Source organism: Montipora foliosa, chromosome 13 (genome assembly GCF_036669935.1).
Source record: "Montipora foliosa isolate CH-2021 chromosome 13, ASM3666993v2, whole genome shotgun sequence".
NCBI lineage: Eukaryota > Metazoa > Cnidaria > Anthozoa > Scleractinia > Acroporidae > Montipora > Montipora foliosa.
In genome coordinates this window covers 41,399,700-41,418,512 of record NC_090881.1, presented here as the reverse complement: position 1 = coordinate 41,418,512, position 18,813 = coordinate 41,399,700, and the positions used below count along the sequence as shown (strand labels likewise).

General features: G+C 38.9%; 1 protein-coding gene across 1 annotated transcript in view; it reads left to right on the top strand.

The window, feature by feature from the left end:
- LOC137982353 (fibroblast growth factor receptor 2-like) overlaps positions 1 to 18,813 on the top strand; it is a 30,809-nt gene that overhangs the window by 8,681 nt on the left and 3,315 nt on the right. The window contains exons 6-16 of the mRNA XM_068829452.1: positions 4,223 to 4,365; positions 4,868 to 5,110; positions 5,662 to 5,778; positions 6,554 to 6,569; positions 6,947 to 6,986; positions 15,260 to 15,554; positions 15,926 to 16,036; positions 16,287 to 16,477; positions 17,531 to 17,656; positions 18,038 to 18,108; positions 18,693 to 18,733. Coding sequence (XP_068685553.1) covers positions 4,223 to 4,365; positions 4,868 to 5,110; positions 5,662 to 5,778; positions 6,554 to 6,569; positions 6,947 to 6,986; positions 15,260 to 15,554; positions 15,926 to 16,036; positions 16,287 to 16,477; positions 17,531 to 17,656; positions 18,038 to 18,108; positions 18,693 to 18,733 — 1,394 coding nt within the window. The remainder of the gene's footprint in view (positions 1 to 4,222; positions 4,366 to 4,867; positions 5,111 to 5,661; positions 5,779 to 6,553; positions 6,570 to 6,946; positions 6,987 to 15,259; positions 15,555 to 15,925; positions 16,037 to 16,286; positions 16,478 to 17,530; positions 17,657 to 18,037; positions 18,109 to 18,692; positions 18,734 to 18,813) is intronic.

Here is an 18,813-nt window from a genome sequence, read left to right as displayed (position 1 = left end):
TCTCAGCTGCTGGAAGAGTTATTTAAAAAAACGAGTATTCGTAGTCAAAGGGTCACACAAGCTACTTCTAGGAATACCAGCCATCCGAAGTCAAAACAGTGTATTCTGAGCCTACTTCAGGAAATAATCCTCTACCATCAAGTACAAAGTAGGATATTGTTAAAGAATACACAATGCTCTTTCAGAGCTTGGGAAAACTGGAGGGTGAGAATAAAATTCGTCCAAAGGGAGGACGTATTTCCTTTCATTTGTCTGGCAACTCCCAGGCGAGTACCATTGCCACTTATTGATTTTGTTTGATCAATTTTATTTAATCGGATATTAAAAATACGCTACGTTCATGATAGAATCTAATTCCTTTGGGTAAGCCTAAAATAGAATTTAAGATTCCCTGAAATTGGCCCACCCTGAATACTGTAATAAACATTGTAAAATTAATTAATAATTCATAACAGTTAAGGCTTTTATCCCGACGCACGCACGATTTTTGAAACTCGATCTGAACCTGCTTATACAAATTGGGGTTGACGAATTGAGGCCGGGACACACTAGGCGATAAGTCGCTGCGACAGGTCTCTGCCACAAGTTGCTCCGTGTGTACTCCTTGCAAAACCAGTCGCTGCGACACGACGACTGTTTGGTGCACACGCAGTGATCTCGTGTGAAGGGGAGCGTGAACTAGTTTTCTAATTCAATATGGCTGACCATATGACGCTCCCTCATTGGCTCATTTAGGTTTTATCGCAGCGACTTGTTACCGGAAGTGTACACACGGTGCGACAATGTTGCTTTCGCTAATTTCGTCCCTGCGATTAGTCGCACGAATTCAAACTTGTTTCAATTCTTGCGACCGATCGCAGCGACTTATCGCCTAGTGTTCTCCGGCCTTTAATAATCAGCTGTATTAACTTTTGATTCAGACTCCTACGCGGCTAATTAGTATTCATTATATACAAGTCTCTCCCGCTCATATTTTATCTACGACATAAAATTGTAATAGTTTATTACATACCCATTCAAAAAAATGAACAGTCAGTCTTTTTGAAGTGGTTATATACAATCTCTATCACATATTTGACATGTACACATATATCGATAAAAAACAGATAAGACATAACTTTTTCTCTGACTGTGAGTTTCATGCTTACGATTACGCTTACTCAGAGTCACAGAAAAAGTTATGTCTCATTGTTAAGTTCAACCCCCAGATATGTACTACTCTCTGCGAAACGCATCGAGAGCTCTACGGCAAGGATATACTATACTCAAGATTTAAAAAACAGATATAATTTAAATATATTATGAAAGAAATAAACGTAGAATTTCTTGGGATAAAACTTCAGTACATTCTTGCAATTTATTCAAGACAAACCGCATGACTTCCTGTGAGTGGTAGGTTATTCCATAAACGGCAAATACGAACACGGTATCAATTCTTATTGGTTTCTGTACGACTGAAAGGGATAGTACGGGTAATGCTTTTCAAACTATTTGTGGTTTTCCAAAGTTAGTTTTGTTAGTATTTTATGTATATTTTGACTGAAGAATTATAAATTCGGACACTTTTTGAATTCAGAGAAAAAGACCAAGAAACAAATTTTGTAGAGAACAGTTCAGTAGATATTTACCAAGATGGACTGCCAAGAGGCGCTTGTCCTATTTGTTAAATATATTCCATAAAAAAACTTGACTAGTGCTGCAGAAATTCTGCGGCCATCTCTGACAGGTGCCGCAGAAAATTCTGCGTCACTTATTAGAGATGGCCACAGAATTTCTGTACCAGTCAGAGATGACCACAGAATATCTACAGCCATCTCCAACTGCGGCACCATTTTTGTGAACATTGATGTGTCAGAAATTCTAGGGCTTGTACCACACTTAACTATACATGTGCAGAGAGTAAGTAGCCCTTTTCTCATCAGAACAGATTCGGTGTTACAAACCACTATTTGTCTACTAAACTAGACGCTCTATGAGCGTACACTGGGTTGCCTGTTGTACGAAGGGACTGAGTTGGGTGGTATTCAACTGCAGCGTTCCAGGCAATTTTTTCAAGTCAGGGGTCATTAAGACCATTTAAGTGGTCACCCAGAAGTCGTACCAGCAGAGGCCCTTTGGCTCACACGTTCATACGCCGAAACAAATCCTTTTCTGAGGTTAAAAACCTGGCTACCGGCCTAATAATCATTTGTCAAAAAGATGAAATTCTTGTTATCTTTAGGAAAAATAGACACGCATTGCTTACGTGTGGTACTGAAGTAACACGCGTAATATGTAGGTCTAACAGTACCCGATATTGTTTTGGTATTGTATATTGTAACAACGACATGAAAACAACATTAATTTTGAACCACGAATATAAAAAGTTACCATCAGCGAAAAACATTTTGGGAGATTTTTGCTAAGTTGAATTTTATTGTACTTTTGGCTGCACCAAGTAAATCGCAAAATCGAAAGTGACATCGAATTCAGCGGGCGCCGTGATCAAGTTACCGCGGCGTGTTTACTCGCAAAAAAGTGAAGCATCTGTGTCAAATGATGGCAAGATGCTGGGTTTTTTTTTTGTTAGTTTGATTTTTCTCTCAAGTGTTATAAAGTTTGACAAGAAATGTGCGAATTCAATACAAAGATCACAATCGCCCAACTCTTGAGGTTGACCATTGTTTCTGCAAAGTCAAAAATTTACTCTACAAGACGAAGTTATTTATCACCAGGTAATTCCATCGTTTTGGGAATAGCAGCTACTTTATTATTCATCAGCGTTCCAATTTTTTGCCGATCTTGGGTCTCATTTTGATGAAACTCAAGCACGCTTCTAACAGACCTGTTTATTTTCGTGACTTATGTACCGTTGCTTACAGAGCACTACCACAAAAATCCTCATGTATCACATTTCAACCCAGGTATGCAAATTCGTTAAGCTCGAAAATTACACAACCTGAATTTTCAAAAGGTGGAACTTTTACGGAAATCTTTTCCAGCAAAACATTTATTGAAACAAACAACACATTTGCTGTGAGAGGGAAAAAACCCTTCCTATTTCAATTGCGTGCGTGCAAACGATTCACACAATCGGTCTTACAAAGCATATACAATTAAATAAATTTCTGACAGTTCACATCAAACCCTTTTCGAAAGAACCTTGACCGTACTCAGTAAAGCCCAACAGAGAAGACAAGCTTCCATTCAAATAATTTTTCACTGTTACATTTCCAATTCTTTTTTACCTTTGCTGAGTTGAGTCATAAAATGAATGTAACTTGCCAGACAACTTAGATGCGACTTCGGTAAACACAGTGATGCATTCAAGGCGTTCGATTCCTTCAATGTTTGTTAAATCCATTAAAGAATTGCCATTTGACTTCAGTATTGTATATAATACCAAGTTAGTAAAATATTAGAAACAAAGCTTACTTGATATCCAACGGCGAAAAATGAAATGGTTTTCGAAGACCATTACTCGTCGCTTTAAAGATTCCAGCGATATATTTTTCACCGCCTAAGTTGTTTATCCAATTGGCGTTGCATTCTTGAGCTCCATAAGGGTATATTTTGTTTAAAGATGCACTAAAACGCCACTCGCGTTACAATGACTTTCGACGCCATTCCAGGTTAATAATTAAATGTCTTCTAGTGTGCACCAGAGAAATCCACGCATTACCCTAGCCCCCTCAAACCTAACAAAATACGCACAGAAGACTCTATGCACAAAGACACCAAACAAAGGAGTGACAGGCAAGACTGTTACCGACATGGGAAAAATATAAAAAAACGACGAAATGCAACGCAGATTCCCACTGGGTTTAGCAACCCAGTAATAATAACTTTTAATTCATCTCAAAGATACACATGCACATACAGTTTACAGAAAATAGCACAAACTCTCTCACTGCAGCAAAATGTATTTCCAATGCCTATGATAATTAGTGGAACGTTTACTTCACTTCACTTTTACTTCTTTTTTAAGTCACTGTGTGAATTAAAACTACCATTGGATTGAATTAAAAACAAATAAATAAATAAATGAATATACCGGTATTTACATAAGAGACAAACGTAAGGAAATTCAAAATAATATTCTCTCTAAGAGCAGCATACCTGTTATTTTTTAAGAGATGTTTTACTTTAGTCTCTTATCTTCTGCTAGGTGAAAATCACAGCAAACAATGCACAATGTAACGTATTTTAAGGAAAAGTCTAAGCAATGTTTACCTCTTTAAAGTCTTAGATCTTCTCGAGTCGAAGCCATTGTGGACCTTCAGTTTTCAAGGTCCCTCATAGACCCACTGCAGCCTCTTTACGCAGATGTAACTGATGGTGAACTTGGACCATTCACAGTTGATACTCAGTGGGTTGTTAATCCAAGTAAGTCTTTCATTTTAATTATGAGACTTAAAACCTCGTGCAAAAAGTATTAGAATTTCTCTCTCATTATTTCTTGATTTACCTGTTCATGTCATTGAGGAAATCAAGAGTGAAAAATATTGAACGGGTGCTTTGTGTTTTCAAAAAAAGAATGCATTACAAAATACAGACAGCTTAAACTGTCACAATGTTGAATCGTTGGGTGCCCAAACAAAGCATTAGAGCGAAGGGTTCTGCTAAAGTACGGCTGTTCCTGAGTTTCATAGTTCTTTGCATGTACTTTATGGAGTATCGTCGCCTTAAGAAGTTTATGTATTACTGTATGCTTTGGGATCTATTTTGGGTTTGGGTGACTTCCCATTATGTGAATTCATTACGAAACCACCGCCACATCCAACCTGTACATTAAGTTCTGATCCTAGAGGAACTATACATTTAAATGAAATATACATTTTTTACTTACCCTGTATGTTTTTTTACACCATTTCCTGTTTTATTGTAGTTTCACCAAAAATCATTGAAATCTCTGCAAACCAAACAGTAACTGAGGGAGATAATGTGATGCTGGTTTGTAAAGCTGATGGGAATCCAACACCGAGAATCTCATGGACAAGACGATCTTATAATGTTGTTGTCAACATGCCGTTGACTTGCATTAAAAGGCCAGATGCAGGAGGCTACAGATGTACTGCTGATAATGTTGTTGGAAGGTCCGCTGCTGAAGATGTCTTCATAATTGTGAAATGTCAGTGATAGATCTCACCTTATCTTTTGCGATTCTCACCATATGTAGATGTGTTTATATGAAGACGTTACGCGATATTGAAAACATTTTTGCCAAATTCTTAGTACCTACTGCTTAGATATAGATTGATGGTTTTTATAGGAAGTATGGCTGGACATATTTATGCGTCTTGGTGTGTTTTGGCGAAGGTCAGGTAAAAGTTCAAGAGACGAGTATGGCTGTCAACTGAGCTACTTTGCTTGCATTGACAGAACTGATTTCTGATTTTGCTGAATCTACGGACGGTTTGTCATCGTCAGGTTTTAAACCTTTCCTTTTCTCCCTTACTTATACAACTATGTAGTGATTACCTCAAAGGGTAAACAAATAAACCACTTAAAAAAAAAAAACGGTGAAAACACATTTATTTGAAATCCCATAGTTTAATAATCCATTTCCAATTTCTATCTTTCCCGTTTAGAAGAATATAAAACCTTCCGTAATGTACTTTTGCAAAGTAGTTACAAGCTAAACCACAAAAGACACTTTCTTTTTTTGATTTTTTGTTTCAGCTCCTGATGAGCCTATAAGGAACGATAGCAAAGATCTGATATATTTGTTAGTCATTGGAGTGTTGGTAGTCACAGTCCTTTCAGTTGTAGTGTACCCCATCATCAGGCGAAAGATACGTAAGTTTTAGAAAAGTGTTTCCTCTTTACTACTGGCTCCACACCACTAACGTAAGGTAAGAGGACAGGGGCACCCAACGTCATTTATCGGAAAGTAACTGTTCGGACGACGATATGAGATCTAGAATTTTCGGAACATTTTTTCTAAAATTTCTTGCTTGCCCGCCGGTCTTATGATTTTCGAACATCTAAAAGATGCTATAATTGCCCATTTTTAACGGATTTTTGCCCTAAAAAGCTCACCTAGAATTTTTGGGAGCCTTTTTTCCGGCTGAAAGTTTCGAAAAGGTAAGTTTTGATTCCTATTATTTTCGGATCACTAGACTTTCAGCTAGGAAATCCGAACAGATGAAAAATTTTTAGGGGATAAAAATATGCCTATATCTACCGTTTAAATACTAAGAGACGTTTAACAATGCTTTGTTTAAGTGGTTTTGAACTATATTCTTGTCGGGTGCCCCTGAGAGGAATTTAATAGATGGACACCAACAAACAATAGCATTTTATGAACAAAACAGTTATGCCTCTGTACGTGTGTTTTAAAAATTTGTTTATTCCTTTTTCCAACGCGGCATGACTAACTAGAAAACGCGAAAGCAAAACATTGCATTTTAATGTAGTTTTTTTTTCCCTTTTGGCTCCCTTGGGCAACCAATGTCGTGCTCAGTAAACGAGGCACCAAGGGAAAATGATTGGTGTTCTTGTCAGAGCTTTGTTTTTTTTAGAGCTTTCCCTGTTTATAGGAACTTTACTAAAATACTTTTCTCTTTGTCAGGCCAAGGACGTGATCGGTATGTAGGCGTTGTTGATTTCTTATGTATCTTTTTTGTTTTAAATATATTTTCCTCGACATCTTCCCTCCCCCCCCATTTTTTCAACAAGCAATTCTGGTTTTTGCATCTTCCATTCAACAATTTGTACATGTACTTTATTCATTTATTTACTTATTGTTTGTTTATGTATTTATTTATTTCTGCCTTGACTTTGACAATCCTCCCACTTTTACCCTTACTGGAAATATCGCGTTCAAGAAGTTGTTTTGGTAATTTTATGTTATCGTGCACATCCGGCAAAGTATTTGGTTTATTAGCTGCCAGATTAAAAGGCATTTGAAGCAAAGTATTAAGAACAGTGATTTTACAATGATTATAGAACGTTTTCCTTTTAGGCCACTTGGAGAACCTGAAGTCGTACCATCGTCTCATTTTGTAAGCTCTTTAAGATAAAACGATTTTGTTTTTATGCAAATGTGACGTGAGTCAGTAAGATTTCTTTTTTGACAGTGCTCAGTGATATTGTTTTGAAGTTATTGCTAATACTTGAGCCTCGCCGTCTTGAATTGGCCCCATTTGAGGCGAAAAGATTTCTCTTTAGCCTCTTGTTATCGCCCTATGTAAAGGAATCCAGGTGGCCCAGGATTCCAGATCCCAGCCCGTGGATTCCGGAACCCAAGTCGTGGACTCCGGATTCCAAAATCACTGGCTCCACCGAAATGAATCCTGGATTCCTTCGAAATCTTTGGATTCAGGATTCCGTACGATGGATTCCGGATTCCAAAGGTTGACATTTTCTGGATTCCGGATTCCTTCACATCGGGCGACTCGTTTTGTGTGGCGTTTGAAAAGAAATATATGTGAAATACATGAATTTTAATTCCTCAAAAAGTTGCTCTCACCAGTAGGGGAGTTAAATTAAAGCTTAAATAGGAGTTACACTTTAGGGGCTATTGTAACTTTACATAAGAGTTAAATTTAATTCCTCTGGGGTAAAATTTAACTCTTCCGTGGATGTAACATTCCAGTTTAAAACTGCGAGTGGAGTTAAACTCCTCTTTTGGGGTCATTTTGAGGAGTTAGTATAACCCCCATTGGCGGGTAATCTTAGAGTAAATGTAACTCTCCAAGAAGAGTTAAAACACCTCTATGTTAGGAATTACTTTTGTGGAGTTAGTTTAACTCTGCAAAGGGGGTTGATGTACCTCCTTGTTTCTGAGTGTTTTTGGGAGCCCAATAATATCACTGCTTTACAGAAAACTTAAAATGGGATAAAGAAGGTCAAGAAGCTGCATTATGGTATAAATGCGCGTTGTAGTCGTCACTTGGGCTTAATTTCACTTTCACTCGAAATGCTTTTTTCCTGTTCTGTGTTTCCTCGATCTAAAACGGCCATCATTACGTCGTTGTGCTTTATCCTTACATGGTTTCTAATGACAGGTACTCTTTGAACGTTTTGTGGATCCATTATAATTCTGCAAAGAACAAACAAACATCGAACGAAGCAACAGTGTAATAGCGATCAAACTGACACAAACGTTGCAGTGGTACGCAATTTCGACTCCCTTGTGTTATATTATCTGCGAAGGGAAACTCTCACAAAAAGACGACAAACCTTACCACTTTGTTATTTACATGGCTCAGAACACTCCTGTCGTTTGAAAATTTAGGATCAGTGCATACAAGTATAAGGGGCTCAAGAACACCTTTTCAAAAGAAAGTTGACTTTATTGACGACTACCGCGTAAATGTTAATGCAACGGGTGTGATGAATTAGATTCATTTCCATTCGTGCAGTTACACCCTCCAGAGAGCTAGCTATATACGAAAGTTTCTCAAAAGTATATTTGTTGGCAGAAGGGAAAAGATTCTTTATTTTTAGCACGTTTTTGTGTTTTTAAAAATCCAATTTTAACATAATTTCAGTCTACAATAGTTGAAATGTTGCCATATTTGTAACTTTAATTGGTTTACTATTATTATCATTATCATTATCATTATCATTATCATTATTATTATTATTATTATTTCATAGTCGTACTACTCAGCTTAAGTTTTTAACAGGTGGTAAAATTGTGGTGTCGGGCAATAACAAGTTCCCAAGGAACACCAAAACGTTTCTTTTTCCTGGCCTTTACATTTCCAATACTTTTCTTAGTATCCTTGCTGATCCCAGCAATGCAGACTTCTGGATTAAGATAATTGATGTGTCTACTCCTATGCCTTTTAAGTTACCCTTCAATCGCAATGGCACTGTTCCTAAAGCCCCCAATACAATTGGTACGACTTTGGTTTTCACTTCCCACATTCTACTTAATTCTCTGGCCAGATTTTGATCCTTTTCAACCTTCACGGCCTCCTTTTCTTTTGCTCCACTGTCTTCTGGAATTGCCACTGTCCGTATGCTGAAGTCCCAAAGGAGTTTTCCAGTACGCTCGCAGGGACGTGATTGTACCATTTATCATTCCGGTGGAACCCGCATTTTCCCGACAGATCCCAGTGAATTGCCCTGGCCACATTATCATGTCTTTTCTTGTGTTCTTTCTTTGCCAATTTTGAACAACCGCTGACGATGTGACTAGCAGTTTCATTTTTGTCTCTGCACATTCTACATTTAGCATCTATCTGGGATTTGTCAATGGTTGCTTTAATGTAATTTGTCCGTATTGCTTGATCGTGTGCAGCAATTATTAGTTCTTCTGTCTCCCTCTTAAGACTTCCAAGCTTCAGCCAGCTCCATGTTTCCTCATTACTATGGTCTTTAGTCTCTCTTACAAATTGTCCATGTAGTGGCTTTTCTTTCCATTCTTGGGTGTTTTCAGCCCTTCTTCTTACTTTAAAACTGGTTGCTGTTTCCTGACTTCCAGTAACCTCTGCCCTAACTGCTTTCAACTGTTCTTCTTCACTTGATTGGACATACCTTTCTAATGATAACCTTGCTTGGTTTGTACAGTCCTCTACTGATATGACTCCTCTACCACCGTGCTTCCTTGGGACGTAGATTCTTGCAACACAGTCTCTTGGGTGCAGGCCTCCGTTCATTGTTAGCAATTTTCTTGTTCTGCGGTCTAGCTCCTTTAACTCTTGTTTCGTCCATTCAATTATTCCCCCAGCATATCTAATGAATGACACTGCCCACGTATTTATTGCCTGGATCAAATTTCCCCCATTTAATTTTGTCTGTGCAACTTTTCTGACGCGCCGTAGATATTCTTTCTTGATCTTTTCTTTCATCTGCCTGTGTAACATTACATCAGCTTCCAGTACTCCTAAGTACTTATACCCTTCACCTTCTATTAATGATCTTATGTTTGTGTCATCAGGTAGTGTGATACCCTCTGACTGTGTCATCTTGCCTCTCTTTATTATCAGTACTGCACACTTCTCAATTCCAAATTTCATCCCAATGTCGCTGCTGAATATTCTCACAGTCTGTATTAGCGAATCTAGTTGGTTCGGAGGTTTCGCATATAACTTCAAATCATCCATAAACAGGAGATGGTTGATTTTTATCTTATTTCCGTAAGAGTATCCTGCTTCACACTTTCTGAGGATCAGGGTGAGGGCGATCATTGTTATCACGAACAGTAGTGGAGACAAGGAATCCCCTTGAAAGATACCTCTTTTTATGTCTACACTTCCAAGGCTCTGTCCATTTGATATAAGTTCTGTCTTCCAACCATTCATAGAGTTGGCCAACAGGTTCTTAATATGATGAAATGGTATATGAAATGAATCATATATGAACTGCGGATATGAAATCAAGTGAAGCTATGATCTTCGCACTTATGACCGCAATTTTTACAATTGCGTAAAGAAGCCTGAAAGATTCAGGACTTCAACGGAGTTTGAACCCGTGATTCATTCCTCACGGGACCATTGGAACCCACAAATGACCAGCTCCCAACGTCAGTGGCTTCATAGCTCGGTTGGTTAGAGCGGCGCACCGGAATCGCGAGGTCACGGGTTCAAACCCCGTTGAAGTCCTGAATTTTTCAGGCTTCTTTACGCAATTGTAAAAATTGCGGTCATAACTGCGAAGATCATAGCTTCACTTGAGGTTCTTAATATCTTGGGCAATGCCCACAACGCCAAGGGGGGGTGGGGTATCATAGCATAGGCCTTCATATAATCGATCCACCCTAAGGCAAAATCTTCCTCGCTTTGCTCTCTTTTAAGATCATTTTATCAATGAACAGTTGGTCGTTGGTCCCTTGAGCCCCTTTCCTGCAGCCTTTTTGTTCATCAGGTAGTGTATTTCCTGTGTCAACGAATTCATACAGCTTGTCAGATATTATTCCAGTAAGCAGTTTCCATATTACTGGTAGACAGGTTATCGGGCGGTAGGTTCCTGCTGCTGCACCTTTTTCTGGGTCTTTCATGATGAGTATCGTTCTGCCTTTTGTCATCCAGTCAGGGACAATGCCAGTATCTAAACACGACTGAAGGTTGTTTGCAATACACATATGCAGGGATGTGAAATTCTTCATCCAAAAACCCTGCACTAGGTCAGGCCCTGGTGCTTTCCAGTTTGGTACTTTCTTCAGGAATTGCATCACTGTCTCCACACTGATACATATGTTGCCTTGCTGAAGGGGCTCTATCTCCTCCCTCAACCTCTGTAGCCACTCTGCTTCCTTCTCATATGTTGTTTATTCGCCCCAAATGCCATCCCAATATTGCTTGGCCTCCTCAGGGTCAGGTGTCACCTGGGAACTGTTACTGTTACCGTCGAGCTCTTCATAGAATCTTCGTTGGTTCGTTTCGAACATTCTGTTCTGTACAAACTGGTTATTCCTGTTCTTATATCTCCACAGCTTCTTAGACTTGGCAATGAGTAGTTGTTTGAGATCTTCGTAGACATGCTTGAGGCCATTCTTTGCAAGCTTATACTTTTGTTCTAGTCGCCACTTGTGGTGTTCTTTAATTGTTTTCCCTCTTAAGAGTGTATCCACTCTGCTTAGGTCAGCTCTCATGTCTTTGATTTGAGACTCCAGCCCTCGTTTCCACAAAGGCTCCCGCTTCTGGGACGTTTTCCCAGTCTTCAGTCCTAACCTTTTTGTAACAACCACTGCTCCAGCATAGAAGAGCATGTTAGTAGCTGTTATTTCCTCTACATCAGCTTTTACCAGTACCCCATTTACCTTCTTAACTTCTTCTTTCAGTTTCTTCCTATTTGCATTTTGCAATGATGGTAAGCCTTTTCTTTCCTGACTATTGACTACTTCCACAATTCGCCAGTAAATGTCCTTTCCTTCATCAGAAAGCCCTTCAATAATTTTTGCCCTTTGTTGCTCGGTCTGTACATCTGCTGTCACATTTTCAGTTCTCTTGTCAAATGCATCTTGCTCACCACTGTCAGCATTTGTCTGGCGCTCTACCGTCACACCAGGCAGTCCAAGCACTTCATCTACATCCTCACCTTCAGTGTTAACCAACGCTTCCCTTTTCAGCTCTTCAATCTTCATTTCCGACAACCACACATTTGCTTTAAATGCTCTTGCTTGATCAGCTAACCTCTGCTCGCTGGTCTTCAATCCGCCGTTTCTTTCCACTTGCTAATCAATCGTTTTCGGTATCCTCTGATACCAGGATTACTCATAAATGGCGCACTTCATGACTAGTTGGTTTACTGCCTCGGTCCATGTTGTTCTAGCAGTAGCTGGATAACGACCTGATGCTGGCTGCTGCTCCCCAGACACCCTGCCGGGAGTGACACCTTCACTTGGAGCTTGGGTCTCATTTACGCCGTTTACGTTTCTATCTTCCTGATTCATCTTCATTTTGGAAGAGTTGCTATGTCACGCACTAGCTAGGGAGGATTGTTTCTTGGAGTTCCCTTCTCCTAGGAGGGTTGCCATCCAAGGCTAAGAGTCCCTCCTATCGCTTTCCTGTTACCCTAACTGGGGTGGCTTAGGGGTTCCTAACACTTGCCAAAGGTGTTACCCCAGACTCTGGTGGGCGGAAGTGTCCACATTCCCGAAATAGGCTAAGGCTAAAGCTAGCCTGTCCTACCCCAGTGCCCAAATTATTATTATTATTATTATTATTATTATTATTATTATTATTATTATTATTATTATTATTATTATCTCTCCAGTTGTCGGGTATTCTTCTGGGTAATGCACAACACTTCCTGCAACAGGTGAGCAGTTCCAAGATGGCCGATAATTGTACACTTCCAAGAAGTCAGGTACATCTAGCATCTTGCTTGCCAAACCAGGTCTTTGCACCTTTCGATATGCTTCCAAGAGCACCAATCACGATAGGTATTATTGTGATTTCCGAGGCGCCATGAATCCTTCTGATTTAAAATGCCAGCTCCTGGTACTTTTCAACCTCCTCTTCAGTCCCGGTGATGTTCTGGTCCGCAGGCACAGCTATGTCAATAAGTGTCTATTTCTGTGTGTCTTTATGCACTAGGGTAATATCTGGTCGATTATGCTTCAGCACTTCGATTACGCTTCAGCACTTCTCCATTTTCTGCGATTGGCAAGGGTTAAATATAATAATAATAATAATAATAATAATAATAATAATAATAACAATAACAATAACAATAATAATAATAATAATAATAATAATAATAATAATAATAATAAATATCTTAGTTTTTTTCGGGTTGTATCAGTCCTGAAAATACTTTCTCAGTATAGTTTCACTGTCCATAAGTACGATTTTTTCCCCAATTCATCATTCTCGAAAATTAGTGGTACTTTTTTCCTTGCTTTATCAACACCTCCTTAAAGACACCCTATAACAATTGGAACTACAACCACTTTGTGTCCACCGCATCTCTATCTCATTTCAAAGGCTAAGTGCTGGTACTTTGTTCATTTCTCATTTGCCTTGATTTCAATTTTTTTGTTCTTGTGGGCATGTCATGTCACAAATCCAAATTAATTTGTTATGTTTGTCCTCTAATGTCAAATGTGGTCGTCCTTGTGTTGCTGATTTTCGTAAACGGAATTCAAAGCCCCACACCAACTTTGCAATACTGTTCTCCACCACGTGTCCTCATTCCCACTTCTCTGTATTCCATTTAGTTTGATTGTCAATTAATTGGTACATGTTTTTTTGTGCTCACCACAAACACGGCAGGGACGCGCGGTGGCCTCATGGTTAGTGCGCTCGACTCCGGATCGAGTGGTCCGGGTTCGGTGCCCTGCCGGGGACATTGTGTTGTGTTCTTTGGCAAGACACTTTACTCCCACGGTGCCTCTCTCCACCCAGATGTATGAATGGGTACTGGCGAATTTAATGCTGGGGGTAACCCTGCAATGGACTGTCATCCCATCCAGGGGGGAGTAGAAATACTCCTAGTCGCTTCATGCTACAGAAACCGGAGATAAGCGCCGGCCTGATGGGCCTTCTAGACTCATAAGCAGACTTTTACAAACACGGCAATTTACATTGAAGAAAGGCAATCCTCTTGATACTTCCCATACTCTGGTTTCTATCATTTTCTCTAGCATAGTTCCTACATTTGTGTCTCTTAATAATAATAATAATAATAATAATAATAATAATAATAATTATTATTATTATTATTATTATTATTATTATTACTATTATTATGAGAGACTTCATTGATATCTCCTCGAATGATTTTACAACATTTGTGGGCCTGTGGGCCTGGGCAATGGTGCTCATGTAGCTATCCGATAAACCCTTGACTATGGTCAATCTAATAAATTACGATGTAATATTGTAGAACTTATATATGCATATATAGTTAAGAAAATAAAAGTAGTACATTCATAGAAGCTTATAAACGAAAAGAGAAACTATATACATCTTCATCATCTATAAACGATAATGTGATTCACTGTCTCATCCTTCTGTCCAAACAATTTGCACAGAATCTATTAATGTTGAATTTGGCATAGGTTGTTCGTAAGGCTTGCAGCGTTGAGATGATCAATCTCTCGTCTGACCTTGCAAAACTGAAGAAAAAAAATATCCAGACTGACATATCTAGATGGTGGCAAATGATAAAGAAAGAGAGATAGAAAGTATTGGACTGCCAGTGAATTTGAAAGCTTGGTCGTAAAAATATGTGCAGTCGAACCTTGCTAATATTAACGTCACAGCTACTCCTGGACCAAGAAATCCCAAGAACGTGATCAACCTGAAATGGTCGGGCGCTGGACGTATCCGGCTTTACCGATGAGGGATATAAGAAAAAAAACTGTGGAGCTACATTAGACACGAGCGACTCAGCTGCTGCAGGACTCTGATCTTGAAGAGTTCAATTTATAACCGTGCCTCTTTCACTGCCTCGGTGTTGCGTCCGTTGTCGTTCGATGTTGTGTCTATTGGGGCGAAAAAGCATATGTTTGCTAAAGATTAAGAAATGGGTCATAGTGATGTATAGTTAGGATCTTGGGAGAGCAAAACTCTGGGAGTGAAAGTCGTCTTCTGTAACTTCGGCTGCATATTAAATTGTGAAACGTGTAGATGGCAGGCAAATCTCTTCTCGATGTATGGGGATGCTGAAGCATACATAAGGTGGTTGGAGCGTACTTGAGGCGTTTTTCCTAATTTTTTAATGAATTTTGATCATTGCAGCCTTCAAAGGTATTAAAATAGTTTCATTGCAGAAATTTACTAGTTTGTATAAATGTATCTTGCGTTTTGGGTCTCCACGGACACAGCCATCACATCAGTTGCAGATGTTGACTGAATGTCTTCATTCCTAACTGTAGAACGACGGCATTGAAATGGAAAGGAACGGTTCCGACGGCATTAACAGTACTAGTAGCCCTCTTCAGGAAATGGCAATACGTGAAGTCACAATAAGTTGCGAAACTGCCCCTTACTCGGAGATAAGTGACTATGCTTTGCTGAATCCCGGAACTCGATCCTGGGAAGTCAAGCGGCAGTACGTAATGATTGATAAGGTGATTGGACAGGGATCCTTTGGACAAGTTGCACAAGGAAGAGCTTCAGAACTACCATGGATGGCAGGAACAATAACCGTGGCTATAAAGATGCTTAAAGGTATTAAACAATGCATGTTAATCTTATGTATGAGCTTTACCGTACTTTACCCGTCCTAAAAAGCCATTTACCAAAATGCATTTTTAAAAAAATGAAGATTAAACCTATTATACCTTAGGTTCAGATAGAGTCGCCAAGTAAGAGTGTACATTCGTGACCTGAGAATGAGATCCGAGCCTTTCCAAGAATAACACCCTCATCCATTTACAGACAGAGATATTTTCTTGACCAAGTGAACAACATCAGAACGGGGCTAAATTTCGAAACCCGGATTGTCTCGATGAAAATCAAAGAAAGTAACTGCAGCGGCGTCATCGAGCCATACGTATTGTCTTACTATGATAAATGTCTTCTTTTATTGAAACATGCAGCAAATTCTCATGAGATGGAAAGGAAGAGCCTGTTGTCAGAACTTGAAGTGTTGAAGACTCTTAAACCTCACCCACATGTCATTAAACTTCTGGGATGCGTCACTGTATCAGGTATTAGTTACAAACGTCTTAAAAAGTTTCGAAGGCTACAAGTTATACCACTGGGATGAGGATGAATTTTTCTCATGGGGGCGGGGGGTGGTGGGGGGGTTTTGTATTTCTACAGCAGACTTGTCTTTTAATGTCTTTGGAAACGTGGTCGGCTTTGTCGCGATAACGGTCACAATTATTTGCTGTTAAAGAGATAGCAATCATGTATTAACTGGTATTTTTCTTTGTATGAAATTTTTTCTCTTCCAAGATCCCGTACTTGTTCTTATTGAATATGTCCCGTATGGCGATCTCCTGGGTTACCTGAGAAAGAGCCGTGGATTTAAAGACACTTACTTCAAAGACCCGGATGTTAAGCCGCAAACAAGTCTGAGTTCATTGCAGTTAATGAATATCTCTTGGCAAATAGCCGATGGCATGGCTTACTTGTCTTCAAGGAAGGCAAGTTGTCCAATGGAAACTGAAAACAAGAAATTTCTCTATCGTATCTTTCTTCTATTATAAAAGATTAGGTTATCTCTATTATTAAAATTGGTCGACGGTCATTTTGCCACGTGCAAAATTCAAAACAAAAAGTCTTGAAGGAAATTAACGAAGACAGTGGAAAAAGAGGATCAAGCGTGAAGAAAATATTGTTCAGTGTATTATAAACAAACTTGCATGTTGCGTTCGTATAACTCAAAATTAGTAGATAGGTTAGAAGTTTTGACAGTTCTGTAACCTGACTCCCGTAAAGGCTCGAGGATTTTTGAGAGACGGAATTTCCAAAACATCACTCATGCACATATTAATTTCGAATTGTTCAAATAAGTGACCCAGCAGGTAAGGGAGCGGGTCTCAAGTCGCTTCTCGGAATTTAAAAAAGTCCGCTGTCGTTTTTTCGAACTCAAAGTTGTTGATGGGAATACATTGCTATAGCTTCTACTAACGCAGTGAGCACATATTGCATGGGTCCGTTAGATTTTAATTGCAGTACAGTTCAACAGCAGGATTTTTAATTTGTTCCATGACAGTATTGGAATTGTATTGTATTTCATTTATACATTCGTAAGATGCCAATTAGACAATCTTTTGTAACAGCACCCTCCAAGTATTATTTTATTCAGTAGTCATAATGTTGACCGTCTTTGTAGCACGTGTGATACACTTGCTTTTTCGTTTTCTGTCTTATCGTTAGCTTTCTCTTTTCTCTCAGTTTATCTTTTATTAAAAATGTAGTTGAACTTAAAGGTATACAATTAGTTTAGTTAATATATTTTTGCCCTTCTCCGTCTTTCCTTTTGCTGGTCTTTTTTTCTAATTAATGTAGCCACTTTACAAACTGGAGGAAAAGAACTGTAAAAAGACAAAAATTGATTTGGCCCGGTTCAGGAAAAGTTGAAATGTCTTCAGTAAACGATATGTAAGGACATTTCATACCTGGAAAGGCTTTGACAAACGTTTGATAGCCGGTGTTTCCTTAGTTGAACAAAGTGCTTGTTAATGTTATTTTAGATTATTCACCGAGATCTTGCTGCTCGTAATGTGTTGGTTGGAGAAAGCGAAAGGTGCAAATTGACAGACTTTGGAATGGCTAGGGACGTTCATCTGGAAAATGATGTTTATGAGAGAAAGACACCGGTTTGTATAAAATGAAATTCGATGATCACTTATTTAAACACGATTTGACAAATAAGGTGGCTCAAATTCATTTTACAACGCAGAAGGAATGTTTTATTACAGGAATCAACTGTAAAACACTGTTTCACATAACGACATTATTATGGAACCAAATAGAACATCTTGGTTTTCGGGGCAATCATTACATTTCCTGAGTTCATGATTTGATTGAATGGCTTCGGGTATCGCATTTTACATTTTTTGACTGGTCATTTTCTCAAATGACATAATACTTTGTAAAACTGTTACAGAAAGCTGCGTCATAATTGATAGTATTTGTTTTCATGTTATATTTTGGTAAAAGGTTTTTCAAACCTATTTTGTTTCTTGATTGTTACTCAGGGGAGAATCCCAGTAAAGTGGACAGCTTACGAAGCTCTTATACACGGACGCTATACTACCAAGAGTGATGTGTAAGTAGGGAGAATTTGTGCTAATCATTTTTGAAGCAATTGTCGGTGAGAGCCCAAAACTGAGTTTCCACGATTTACTTTGACATTGGATCCACGCTTTTAGTGCAGTGCTTGAAAAATAATGGCAGAAAATCCCACACCACTTCTTAACCAATTATAAAAAAAAAGCGAATGCGAACTCGTATAATTTTACTGGTTTTAGTTCAACCTACCCAGAAAACCATGTGTGTTTGCCGGTGTCATGTGTTTACCCGATTTTAGGAAAGGAAAGGAATTTTATTCAAGTTTTTAATCTTTTAGCGCTGGAGCACTAATTGGGGACTCTCTAAGTTGAAATTAAAATTCAACGCTAATCAAATCAAATTTGGTTTTTGAGGAGAGGGGAAAACCAGAGTTCCCAGATTACAACCTCTCCGTGCAGAGAAGAGAACCAACAAACTCAACCCACATATGACGCCGAGTCTGGGAATCGAACCCGGGCCACATTGGTGGGAGGCGAGTGCTCTCCCCATTCCATCAGCTTAGTGTAAGTGACATCTTAGAATAGAAGCTATTAATTAACTTCGACATTTTTTTCGACGCAGCTGGAGTTTTGGAGTGGTACTGTACGAGATATTTACCATAGGTAAGTCTCACGCTTGAAATTGTTTAATTGATTTACCGTGCTGGAATACCTTTCGGCTGCTTTGCTGAACTGAAGGTAGC